This window comes from Leucoraja erinacea, chromosome 15 (assembly GCF_028641065.1).
Source record: "Leucoraja erinacea ecotype New England chromosome 15, Leri_hhj_1, whole genome shotgun sequence".
NCBI lineage: Eukaryota > Metazoa > Chordata > Chondrichthyes > Rajiformes > Rajidae > Leucoraja > Leucoraja erinaceus.
In genome coordinates this window covers 20,221,707-20,235,569 of record NC_073391.1, presented here as the reverse complement: position 1 = coordinate 20,235,569, position 13,863 = coordinate 20,221,707, and the positions used below count along the sequence as shown (strand labels likewise).

General features: G+C 37.9%; 1 protein-coding gene across 2 annotated transcripts in view; it reads right to left on the bottom strand.

Moving 5' to 3' along the window:
• Positions 1-5,010: 5,010 nt before the first annotated feature.
• tial1 (TIA1 cytotoxic granule-associated RNA binding protein-like 1) overlaps positions 5,011-13,863 on the bottom strand; it is a 31,633-nt gene continuing 22,780 nt past the window's right edge. For both annotated transcript variants that reach the window (XM_055646837.1, XM_055646838.1), the window contains 6 exons: positions 10,761-10,869; positions 9,172-9,267; positions 8,989-9,073; positions 7,452-7,575; positions 7,207-7,349; positions 5,011-6,669 (listed from right to left, as the gene is read on the bottom strand). In XM_055646837.1, the coding sequence (XP_055502812.1) occupies positions 6,549-6,669; positions 7,207-7,349; positions 7,452-7,575; positions 8,989-9,073; positions 9,172-9,267; positions 10,761-10,869 (678 nt within the window). In that variant the 3' untranslated portion in view covers positions 5,011-6,548. The remainder of the gene's footprint in view (positions 6,670-7,206; positions 7,350-7,451; positions 7,576-8,988; positions 9,074-9,171; positions 9,268-10,760; positions 10,870-13,863) is intronic.

Below are 13,863 nucleotides of genomic sequence, written 5' to 3'. Positions count from 1 at the left end.
AAGATTTTTTGGCTGTTGCACTTTCATTTTTAAGGTGAAAAATGATATCCTAAGAGATTTGGATTGTAAGCATGATCAGAGAGAAAGCACAGAATCCATCTAGTCCTGAGAAACTTTTGAGACAGGCACCAAATATATTAACTAGTGTTATCTTATACATATGGGACCATGCCCTATGTAAATAAGCTGGTCTACTTGTCTATGATTGCGATGGCTACACTGCAAAAACAAATCCACTGGCCATGGAGAAATCCTGGAGCGTCTGGTAATATAATCAGTGCAAAATAAAGATGCCAATTATTTTCTTTCGCTGACCAGCAGCCAATATGAAGGAACCTTGCATCAGTCTGAAGAAGGGTTTCGGCCTGAAACGTCGCCCATTTCCTTCGCTCCATAGATGCTGCTGCACCCGCTGAGTTTCTCCAGCAATTTTGTGTACCTATGAAGAAACCATATCCTGGATATGAAGCAGTGGAAAATCTGTTGGGAATCCATCAAGGTAGAGAACTGTAAGGTGGGATGGCTAACATTACTGATACAGTTGAATTTTCTTTTGTATTTAGGATTGATTTTTTGTTTATTATTGCACTCTAGGTGAGCATTCCATTATAGATAAACAGTCCACAGCTTTATTCTGCCTCAAAAATAATGTTAGAATCTGGATTAGGTGCATTGGTTAATGTTTAATGAAAATAATCTAAAGTAGAAAGTCATTTTACTTAATTGACTCTGAACATTTAAGCTTTGTTCACACGTTTCCATTCACTGCAGCTATAGTGCTAACATATGGATATATGGAAGGGCTATACCTATATCACAACATAGGTGTAGAAAACAAAATTACAAAACACGATGAGTCAAAAACTGAAGAAATTGCATTTCGGAGGGAATTTCAATTTTGTTCTCGGGCAGTGCTTTTTATTCCTTCTGCCATGGAATGTAGAGAATTGAGGAAAAAATTAGATTGATTAAAATATGCAGGAAGTGATATATCTGTACTTTATAACTAATCTAAATGTGTTGGTTTCAGTGATCTAAGACTGCACCGGCATCTTTTACTCTAGTTTCATTGAGTATGTTGGCTTCATTGTCCATGTTGCCATGACAACATGAGCTGGTATTGTACCCCTATAATCATATGCATGGATATCCTTTCCATGTCCTTTTCTGCAACACAATAACCGGCGAACTACTGTGTTGCAAAAAGCTAACCTAAAACTATTTCTGAAGGAATTCTCATCAAAAACCAGTTTCATTTCACATTTCCTTCTTTATGTGTTCAAATCAAGAGTCAATAAAAAGTTTTGTTTTGTAATATCTTGGCAATTCTTTCCTCCAACATTGCTGCATTTACGTGCATGTTGTTATGGATCACTTCTATTATATTCAGAACCATCTGTACAAAGTAGTTTGCAGATTTGCTCCGAGCAAATAAAATAGGCAGACTTAAAAAGAAAAATGTAAAAATGAAGAAGCATCTTCAATTCATCAAACTTGGTGTTAATGCATAAATTCTAAAAGAGCAATTTAACCCGGAAATATGGAAACAATAATAAATGAGGAAAACTACTTTACAAAAAGGCTGGGCAAAATGAGAGGAAGATGCCATTATTGTTTTGTTTTGGACGGCAACGATATTTGAGAGGCACAATGAAGGCAATACCACAAATCTAACATTTTGCATGAAATTTTAATAGGATCACATTTGTATTTTCACTAAACAGATAATCTATTTCATCTCAATTGGCTGTTTGTTGAAGATTACATTGTGCAAATATCCGAGGAGCTTCCTACATTACAACCCAAAGTCTAATTGGAAACGAAGAGCTATGCTTGTAAAAGGAATTGTACAACTGTAAGTTTTATTAAGTTATTTCTTTTCCCACCAATGTGGCCTGAACTACTGAACATTTCTGGTATTTTATATTTTTTATTTCACTTCTCCTCCAGTTCTGTGGGTTTCAAATTGCCTAATACGTCTGAAGTATCCTGACCCAAAACATTGTTTGTCCATTCCTGCCACAGATGCTACCTGGCCCATGATTCCTCCAGCAGTTTATTATTTGCTCAAGATTCCAGCATCTGTAGTTTCTTGTGTCCCGTGATGGATGTGCCCCAACCTAAAATGGTCTGTCTTTTCCCTCCACAAATGGTCAGATCCACAGACTCTAGAAGGAGGATGGTTTGGGAGATGTTGCACTTTATCCAATTTATTTTAGTCTTTTGTGTCCATAATTGACTCTTGGTAGTCAATGCCATTGTGAATGGTCCTTCATTTTGAAGTCAAAGGCCAGGAATTCTCATGAGTTGATGGAGATGTTATGCTTTTCACCAAGGAGCCATTACGAACATTTTAAAACTTTACCTCTGTCACCTGCAAGCTCATGCTGTGCCAGCAGTAGGAAAATCGCATGCTTATTTTAAACTTCAGACAACTACATACCAAGTTCACGTAATGCCATTTTACAGGTCACACATTGGACTGAAATAATGCAATCAACTTGCAGAATAACACTGCGGGTGAAACCCGACATCGGAAAAATAAAATCAACACCAGTTTCCAGCTTTCATCTAAATGTCGTGACGATAACTATAATCGTATAAAAATCAAACCAAAATGATTTATTTTCATTTGGTTTTATTTTAAATATTAATCATCGTAATTGAAACTTATTTGAAAGTTATGATTCATTAATGCAAAACCCAGACGGATCACTGGCATTTTCTCCGATGAGCCCCACCTTAATACATTACCTTAAAGTAAATCCCCAATTCTTCTGATCACCTAGGTTTATGAGAATATGTTGAATAATATTCCCCAAAATACTGGAAGTTGAATGATAACTTAATCAAGACATTAGAAATTATATTCAGTTGGATAGATGGAAAATTCAGAAAATTTATGCTAAATAATTGGTGCCAAACTATTCAATGGTAAAATTGGGAAACATTTATCCTCAAAGAACAGCACAACTATGAAACTCTTCTATAACCACCCCAAAGATACAAGGGTGACGGGTCAATGTTTTCATATTCATTAGAGAAAACAGAACAATTTGACAGAAAGCAAATCGATGAAACGTGCTTGAAAATATACAAAAATAGAGGTTCAATAGCTTGAGTTTGTAAGCCAGAAAGTTGTAACCACAAATCCAAGAAATAAACATTCCTACTGTACACAGATGTTGAGATATTCATCATCCTACCATTAACTAGCCAGTGCAAATTAGAAATGTCCAAGCAAATGCACCTATGAACAATGAATGAATGAGCCAAGACGAGTCATATTCCTACATGCAAAAGCTAACTGGAAAAAATAGGTGTGATTATGAAATCAAAAGCAGATAATATCGAAAGCTCTGCACAATTAGCACGGTCTTACAGATATAAAACTAGCTACATTATCCAGTTGTGTAAACAAAAACAGCAATTGAACAATGCCTTTAACAATTGACAGCTATAAAGTTGTGCTTGTTACCTTGCACAACAATTAATGTAGTATCTACAAGTATCATAGACTATCAGTGACAGAATTGTTTATTGATATGAAATATAAAATATGGAATAAGTGAAACTGCCACAATTAAGGTTGAGGACTATAGAATTGATACAAATCAGCACAATGTAATTGAAGGACTTAAGGGTTGAATAATCTACTATTTTTCAAATGTTGCTTAATTTCCTAACCACTGCAAAACAATGGTTTTCTATAGAAAGAGAATACTGCTTTCCTTCTTGTGTCTTTGAAATTTTATTCAATGTATTCCACAGTAGGTATTAGACAAGACTTGAAAATTATGTTAAGCTTCTTTGGGTATTTTAAATGTTGTGTTAGCACGCCAAAAAGCTAGACTTTGTGATTACTATCACCCCTTTTCATAAAAAAAAGCAGCACAAATTAACCAAAACTGCAGTAATGCATTTGATAATACTTATGTACAATGTGCTGTGTGTTATGGGGGAAAAGGGGAAAAAAATGAGTGCCTCTTAAATAAACAGAACTGGTGCAATTTCAAATAGTTAAATAAAGCACAGCTTTTTAAATATTCTTGATTAATATTTGGTTGTATTTATTTTATGACTGTTGGCAGATCCTGGGGATAAATAAAGTTCTATCGTATTGTATATGCTGTAGGTCTTGATAAATCTCAGCCATGTAGTTATGGAACTAGTGGAGCTGCTGCCTCCAAGCTCCAGTGACCCAGGTTCAATCCAGATCTCAGGTGCAATCAGTATGGATTTCATATGCTCTCTGTGGCCTTATCGGTTTCGCTCAGGTACAGTGCTTTCCTCCAACATCTTGATGACAGTTTGATTGGTTTCTACAAATAACCACATGTGCTGGTGAGTGGTGAAATTAAGTTAGCAGTGGGTGGGGGGGGGGGGGGGGGGGGGGAGAGAACATGAAGAGGGCAGCAATAACAGACGGGAATCTGGTGAGAACAAATGCAAATGTGTACGATGATTGGTGCCGTCTCACTGAAGGACCTATTTCTGTGCTCTACTTCTAAAAATCCAAACATAAAATAATACTCAACAAAATCAATAGTTCCTAATTCTGTATATTATACTAAATTTACCATTTCCATTCATTCATCTTGCCTTCAAGTATCAAAGAGCGTTTCAATATTTCGCAATGCAAAATAAATTGACCACAACCAAACTGCAATAATACAGCAGCATCACCATCAGCATGAATTGGGTGCTGCATAAGGTAGTCTCTTTTAAAGATACTAAAACCTAAGAGCACCAAGAATAAGTGTTTCTCATTTCTGATGCCAGATGATCCAATGTGCTTTGATGGGACAATTCCATGCTGACAGTCACTTTTTGAAAAAGGTGGCAACGTCTATTCAAATGAAAGTTTAATGATCAGATGAAAGAGATTAAACCCATAAAGTTTCCAATGATTTTTAAAGCAACTTTCATGATTAATGCAGGTTAGACCGTGCAATCATTAAAAGTGGCTAACCCCATATAAGCAAGACAATCTAACTGGACATGATAAAATTGTTTTAAAATCATTTTATTTTTAAATACAGAACAAAGTAATCTAGACACAACATTGTCATTTTCTGCATGTATTCATAATCCACCCATTCCACACCTAACACTCAAATGAACAAGCCTTTTTTTTTTACAAAGTGAATCGCACCAACATGCAACCACTCAAAAATATCCTTAAAATTAAGTTTTATAAATGGTACAGATTTTTACACTGCACCAGCAATTAACAAATGGCACATCTTACTGTTAAAATGAAACAGTTGGTTTTGACATGATTTTACATTTTACATTGTTAAGTTTAGATTTAAAACACTCCAGTGCAGACAGCCTGAAGAAAATATTCAACCTTGCGTTAATTTTATGATTCAAAAATCTTAATGGTTTTAACAAAGCACAGCAACAGAATTAAAACTAAAAAAAGCACTGAAACTAATCTATATGTCACTAAGTTGCATGAAGAAATAAAATTTAAGGCTTCAGTTTGAAGTTTACTTTGTATAATTTTACATACCACGTTACTGTAGTAGGGAAGATATATTAACATACTCTTATGAAACAGCCATACACTGCATATTCTGGGCAACTGGCTACATGGGTTCTGTACAAATGAATTACTTTTATCTTTTAATAGCTAATCGAAACAAAGTAGTTAATTGTGAGATCTATACAGGAGGACATGCTTTGAAAATTATCAGTATTAAATGTTCTTTATATAGATATTTACACATGTAACCTACACTCTAAACCCCTTTCCGCAGATGTATGCACGTATGTAGAGTACACCTCTGAAATAACCAAAACAGTGCAAGGGATGCCAGCAGTCCAAATATTGCCAGTGCTCCCTTTTATAGTTTCCTGATGATGTTTAGAGTGTAGTGCAACCCATTGTTTTTTTAAATGTTGCTTCCACCAGCGGCTGCTTCTTCCATGCGTTAGATGCTGAAGCTACAGAACCAACTCAAAGCTGAAAGTTGAAAGTAAACTTGAGGCACCTTGATCTTTGTCAGTGCACTGGCACTTCCAGATTTAGATATTTTCCAATAAAACAACAGCTAGTCGGTCTGTGGCAATGAGAAATTCACCTTTCTTGTGGTCACTGAATATTAAGCTAGGTTTTAGGATACAACGCATTAAAAATCCCTTTATAACAGTATGTAATTAATATTGAGGAATGTTCAAATTAAAAAAGATTGTCAAAAGTCTTGTTGACATTTTCCCACTAACACTGCATTTATTTTTAAATTCAGACAGAAAAGCACTTCATTTTCAAAATAAATTCATCATTCTCGATTACTTCGCTCTTCAAAAACCAATTAACAGATTATATATTCCCACCTCCCCAGACCCTCCCCATCCCAGAGCAAAAAGGAACTGGGAAATACTTCACATCCTCCACCATGAGCTCAGCTGCGATATAATTTTTTAAAATATTCAGCTCTAAAATAAATAGTCTATATTTTGTTCATGGTGTCAGTGAACATTGATGTCATTAGAAAAATCTGGGCTCCTCTTTGCTTGAGGTAAACAGAATGAGTCCCCGCTCACTGTGTCTGGTAACCTGCCATTCCAAAGCCAGCCTGATTAGGTATAACAGCAGTACCCTGTCCTTGGGGTGGCTGAGCACCAAATCCACCTACCCAGGCAGTTGTAGATGGAGGCTGGCTGCAAAGAAAGAAAATATATGTGGTTATTTTTGCAATTTAAAATAAAAACATCCAAAAAAGTGCACGAATTGTATAATTATTAAAACACCTCAAGATGACCGGTTAGGGTGTTGGGTAAACATACCAAACTAATTTTCTCACAAAACCCACAAGATAACATATCCAGCTCTTGCCGAGTAGAGACCTGTTGGGCTGGTGTCGGAGCCTCTAGGTCGAGTCGGGCCATGGACGGGTCAGGACAGTGCCTCGAGGAGGTCTTGGGCCGGGACAGAGCCTCAGGAGTAGTAGGGCTGAGGACGCCGTCAGGCCAAAGTGGACGGGTCGTGCCGCAGAGAACCGCGGGACTCAGATGGGATGAATAACTTTGTCGGCACCTTTGTGGCGACTCTTGTGTACTTGTGTGCAAAAACTAATAATTTCATGGTGCCTAATGAGGTACGTGACAAAGTGACATCATCATCAATTTTATATGCCTAGTTCTCCACAAATGCGAAAATGTTAATTGACCTTAAACTTTGTTCAGTACATTACTTACTCTACTCCAAATCCTTGTTGATTCCATGTTTGGCCATACATTCCGTAAGGGGGCACTTGCCAACCATTGGCTACATACTGGCCATATTGCTGGGCATTGCCATACCACTGGCCCCACTGACCCCAGGGCTGAGCAAATTCCATCTGAATAAAAACAATAATTGTACTAGATATTAGAGCTTATGCTCACCATTAAAAGTCACAGGTTCTCCTTGGTTGCAAAAGATATCCCACACATCACATTACCTGTTGATACTTGTTGGTAGTATCAGTAGTTTCTTTACCCCAATAGCATTTAACTACGTGGCCTTCAATAGTAGTTCCATTGACCGACACAATAGCATGAGCAGCACTATCATGTGTGCCAAACCTACAATAACAAAAATATTAGTTATATATGTGCCTGAATAAACATATATATATGCTCGAACCTCTGACAATCTAGGAGCTTACAAAATCTGCAAGATTTAGCTGGCAGGAATGTAGAACTCGTGTTGGAAAATGGCCATTCTGGCTGTTCTACACCAGCCAGACTGCATAAAACCATTAATTCAATGATGTGCAAGATAATGGGAATGTTCAACCCAACCAAACTTGATACGTGGCTCCTACTGAGTCACATGGCACATAAACCCCAGGTTTATGTGCCAAGTTACCTCTGGAAACTTTTGCTGCTGTTTATCAACATGAGGACCAAAGTTGTGCCAATGAAAGTCAAAGAAGGCATTATGAGACTGAGAAACAAGCATAAAACTGTTAGGCTTAACAAAATCAACTGTTTGGAACATCATTAAGAAGAAAGTGAGCTTACTAATCGCAAAGTGACTGGCAGGCCAAGGAAGACGTCCACAGCTGATGACAGAAGAATTCTTTCTATAATAAAGAAAAATCCCCAAACACCTGTCCAACAGATCAGAAACACTTTTCAGGAGTCAGGTGTGGATTTGGCAATGACCACTGTCCACAGAAGAGTTCATGAACAGAAATACCGAGGCTACACTGCAAGATGCAAACCACTGGTTAGCTGCAAAAGTAGGATGGCCAGGTTACAATTTGCCAAGAAGCACTTAAAAGAGCAACAACAGATCTGGAAAAAGGTCTTGTGAACAGATGAGATGAAGATTAACTTGTATCAGAGTGATGGCAAGAGCAAAGTATGGAGGAGAGATGGAACTGCCCAAGATCCAAAGCATACCACCTCATCTGTGAAACACGGTGGTGGGGGTGTTATGGCCTAGGCATGTATGGCGCTGAAGGTACTGGCTCATTTATCTTCATTGATGGTACAACTGCTGATGGTAGTAGCATGATGAATTCTGAAGAGCAGAGACACATCCTATTTGCTCAAGTTCAAACAAATTCCTCAAAACTCATTGGCCTGCGGTTCATTCTACAGCAAGACAATGATCCCAAACATACTGCTAAAGCACCAAGGGAGTTTTTCAAAGCTAAAAAATAGGTGCAGGAGTAGGCCATTCGATAGCCATGGCCATTACTGATCCTTTACTGAAGTGAATGCAGTCTGAAGGAAAAAGTCCTAAAATTATGTGGTCTGAATTGGAAACTTAAAAAAAATAGCAACAATGCAAACTAACATTTTTCCAAAATGCGTGGTCAATCAAGATATAACTGGAGATAATGTTGTGACTTATTGATAAGGATTGAAAAGGGAAAAAAATATTAACTAGCAGCAATGAAAAACATGCAGGTTTTACAACCTGCTTAAACACATTAAACAATGTTTTAACTTAGCTATAATTTAGATAAAACAAACGAAGCCTACCTGACAAAGGAATATCCTTTCTCAGGAAAAACTCTGATTTCCATAATTTGTCCAAATGGAGAGAAAGTCTGACGCATAAGCTGTTCTAAAAGTGAAAGATTGTAAAAAACAGAGTAATATTAATATCTACATATTTTAGAAGACGGGTCTGGTTGCCAAATATTTATTCAACATGGTCCATACCTGTTAGACCTGATGATATACCTCCACAGTAAACCGTACAATTTGAAGGACTGGATTGACCAACTACTTCTTCAAATCTTAGTTGCTTAGAACCATCTAAAAGAAAAAAATGTGGCCATATATTAGAAGCAATAACAAGGAACTAATATGAACCATAATCAATGTGGCTTATTTACAAATTGTTCTGACCACTGATCAGAAATTCAACTACACTAATGCTGCGACTACAAGATCAAACCAGAGGCTGGGCATCTTGCATCAAGTTACTCTACATAATACCCAAAGCCCTCCCAGCATTTATAATGAGTGTGCTGTGCAGTTTGACTATAAAACACCAGGCAAGAGCAAAGCCAAAACACAGTGAAATGGAAAATTCAAATAATACAATAGTCTACAATGTTCCCATCTGTTGCTCAATTAATTGTGGTGATTCTTTCCACAATGTGTTCAATGTGCTATCTCTCAGTCACTTAAAAGTGGTGATATTATCTCGACATCAATGAAAAACAGCCCTGCAACTTCCTCTTGCTTTGCCCCAAATTCTTGCATTCAATTTGTACGTTGATGTCCACAGAGGCCGTTTTCTTCCACCCATGAGAAACCAGCTTACAATACCAAGCACTGTTTTAATATTATAAAAAAAACTCAGTCTGTTTGTTTCATGATAACAGACAGCATCATTGCGAATCAGCATTGCATCTTCCTTAAATATGGTGCCACATTTTTTGCCCACATCGTAAACTTATTTTTCCACTTTCACCATGCGTTACTACAGTTTGACCATGTCCTTAAAAAAACACGGCAGCCTTCCCTGACCATACCATCACTGTCTTAAATCCACGCTGCTTGCTGCCCGTCTCTCAACATTTTATAATTTCTTCTAAAGATTTGTAAATGTCCTTTACCTTCACACAGGACAATGTGAAAGGTGATTAGTGAAAGGCCTGGATAGAGTGGATGTGGAGAGTATGTTTCCACTGGTGGGAGAGTCTAGGACCCGAGGTCATAGCCTCAGAATTAAAGGATGTTCCTTTAGGAAGGAGATGGAGGAATTTCTTTAGTCAGAGGGTGGTGAATCTATGGAATTCATCATCACAGAAGGCTGTGAAAGCCAAGTCAATGGATATTTTTTACAGCAGGAATAAGTAGGTTCTTGATTAGTATGGGTGGCAGGGGTTATGGGGAGAAGGCAGGAGAATGCGGTTCAGAGGGAAAGATAGATCATCCATGATTAAATGGCAGAGTAGACTTGATGGGCTGAATGGCCTAATTCTGCTCCTATCACACGAATTTACATAACTACATAACCGTTTTTTAGAAGATAGGTATTCAAATGACCACTATATTCTTTGGGCATTCTAAAAATGATCTGAACTGGATATTTCATAACTGTACACTAAATGTGAGAGTTTTGTGAAAATGGTTGCAAATAGTTAACAAATGGTAAAATAAAATAATTAAAATTAGCTGCCTGCAAATTCATTATTTCTATTGTTTTGAGAGTTTATTTTATGGAAAAACACCTCAGTTTAATATAAAATTCTGCTTAATTTAAAAGCTATTCACATAATATAGATTGAGAAACCTACTCTCTGGTGCACTTTTCGGAGCTGGTGGTTTACGTGTTGCCCAGTTTGTTCGAATTTGCCGGCCTCCCAGCCACTGTCCTCCCATGTGGACGATCGCATTTTCTGCATCCTGTGAAGGGTAAAAAAAAGTTGTGATATTTAAATTAAACTCGATGCCATTAAATAATTATTTAATAGTCACTAAGCTCAATAATACAGGAGACAATACATCAGTGCAAAGTCGTCAAAATCTTAAAGTGATGGGGGCGTGGGTGATTAGATTAACATATGGCACTGCCCCAGTTGCTGAAGTCAGGTAGGACAGTTGCTGCCATTACCCTCAATCATGCAATGCCTTTCAAACATCAGACCAAATTACATCACATATCAGTCCAAGCTTGTTCTGAATGACACAGATGCCACATTAGCTTTGCAGTGACCCCAATTAAGCACGTTTAAGATAAGGACTAGTCATCTCTGACATTTAGCTTTCTGGATTTTAATTTCAATCGCAGGCTATCAAGGCTACATTAAAAGTGTAAGAACTCCATATTAGCTATATTTGATCCGATGCTATGCAATGCAAAAAATGGCCCGTTTCTCAGTTCTCCATCTCCTGTGCTACAACAAGGTTTTTCACACATTTGCCTCTTTCTTTGCCTCATATCTTTTACACAGAGAGTGGTGAATCTGTGAAATTCTCTGCCACAGAAGGTAGTTGAGGCCAGTTCATTGGCTATATTTAAGAGGGAGTTAGATGTGGCCCTTGTGGCTAAAGGGATCAGGGGGTATGGAAAGAAGGCAGGGATGGGATACCGAGTTGGATGATCAGCCATGATCATTTGGAATGGCGGTGCAGGCTCGAAGGGCCGAATGGCCTACTCCTGCAACTATTTTCTATGTTTCTATGTTTTATCTTCTCAGACCCATTGCTTTCCATCTATTGACAGAGCCCTTGACCACATCTCATCTATTCTGCCACACCTATGCTCTATCTACCGTTTGGACAGATCTTCTCTGATCCTCACCATTGACCGTGGACCCTAACAGTCTCCACGGTCAATTTCACAATTTCCATATCTTTAACAGAACTCCACACCAGCTACATTTTCACCTTTGCTATCAACTTATTAAGGAAACTACTCCATTTGCGGTTTCCAGGTATGTTCTTATGTGCCCAACACTTACATCTGGCGGGGCCCTTCTACACTCATCCCTGAATTTCTGCTGCTGATCAACAATGCTTAATGTATGCCTCGTTTTGAAGGGCTATATTAGTTTTTACAGGGTTTGTACACATGGAACAGCTATAAATTCAAGGACTTTTCAATGACTTTCTAGGTCTAAAGTCCAGCAAACATTGATGGTTTAAACTCGATGCCATTAAATAATTATTTAATAGTCACTAAGCTACCATACAATTAAATCAGAAAAATAACCACGTTCAGTGATGAGTGTAGAAGGGCCTGCCAGATGCAACATTAAGCATACCTTGAAAGATATGGTGCCAATATAGTGATGGTTCAACAAACAACTACAACATGCAATAAAACTCAACAATCCCACAACCAATAGATCTGATAAAAGCTTTGCAGTCCTGCCACATTTTGTCATAAATCACTGCAGACAATAGTGACGAGGAACCTCAGCAATGCAAGTGACTATTTGAGTGCTAAAGAGTCTCTGACTTAATTAACCAGGGTTCTTTGGATCCTACAATCAAGACAACATCCTTATGATAGTCTTGCTACTGGTGAGGATATTGGTGCTGACTGCATAATGCTCAATTATATTTGCAATTTCCCACTACATAGAATCAAGTTAACAGGTTAGCATGGCCTAATCAGCAGCAATTAATATTTGCGTAACAAAAATGCCAAGCAAAGACCATACCAAATACGAAAACGTAGCCAGCTTTGCTTGAGATTTAGTGGCATAATCATAAGGCACACCAGCATATACACCCTGGAGAGAATACCGGATCAGAATGGAACTCAATGGAAACAGCCACATAAATATTATGGCTCCTACAAGTAAATCACCAGCCGACCCAAAAACCTCTTTCTACCATTTAACAGGCACAAATGCAATTCCAGCAGGTGCAACACAAGAAGATTGATCCCTTTGAGACCAAAATATTCCACTTGATCAGCATCAGATTCACCACCCTAAACATTCACGCCCTTCATCACTGCGGCGGCAACGTATAACATCTGTAAAATCCATTCTAGTTACTCATGTATCCTAGTCCAATGAGCCCACCTGTGATGCATTTGGACAAAAAACATCCTACCCTGATGCATTACAACTTCGAAAGGCAATTGTTCTGTTCAAGACTGCAAGAAATTGCAGAGTTGTGAACACAGCCTTCATCACAAAATAACCCCTCCTCCCCTAATCACCCCCACCTATACTTCATTTTGTAGCAGGAAAGTAGTCAACACGAGGAACATCCACTCCGCTCATTATCTCTTCTCCCTTATCCCATCAGGCAGAAGATATAAACGGATTAAAGCACAAAGCAAATTCAAGAATCAACTTCTTTGCTCCTGTTATAAGGCTGCTGAGTGTGCCTCATAGGCTTGGGATGAATACATGCTCTTTCAATCTACTTTGTTGTGGTCCTTGCACTTTTTATTGCACTCTCTGTAGCTGTAAAACTATATTCTACACGCTATTTATTTTCTCTTTTGCACTTGTGTGGTATGATTTGCCTGGATAACACAAATATTTTTTTCACTGTACCTCAATACAATTAATAAACCATTATTTTCAACACTTGCGACCATGAGCACTAGAGCAGCAGATACATGGAAATACCACCTGCATGTACCCCAAATAAAACATTAAGACTGCCTTGAAAATATTGTTGTTCCAAGTGCTGCATTAAACCTTGTATCAAATAACAGTGTAACAGTACCTTCAGCAGAGGGAGCAGAACATGAGTGGCCAACTACCATCTTGAAAGTTTGGAGTGAGCAACATAGGCCTTGTCAAAAGTGTCGCCATTTTGAAAAATTGCTAAATAGAAATCAATGGAAATACAAGAGACTGCAGATGTTGGAATCTGGAGGATTGATATTCTTAAGGGAAAACTCAGCAAATTAGACGGGGGGGGCAAAAA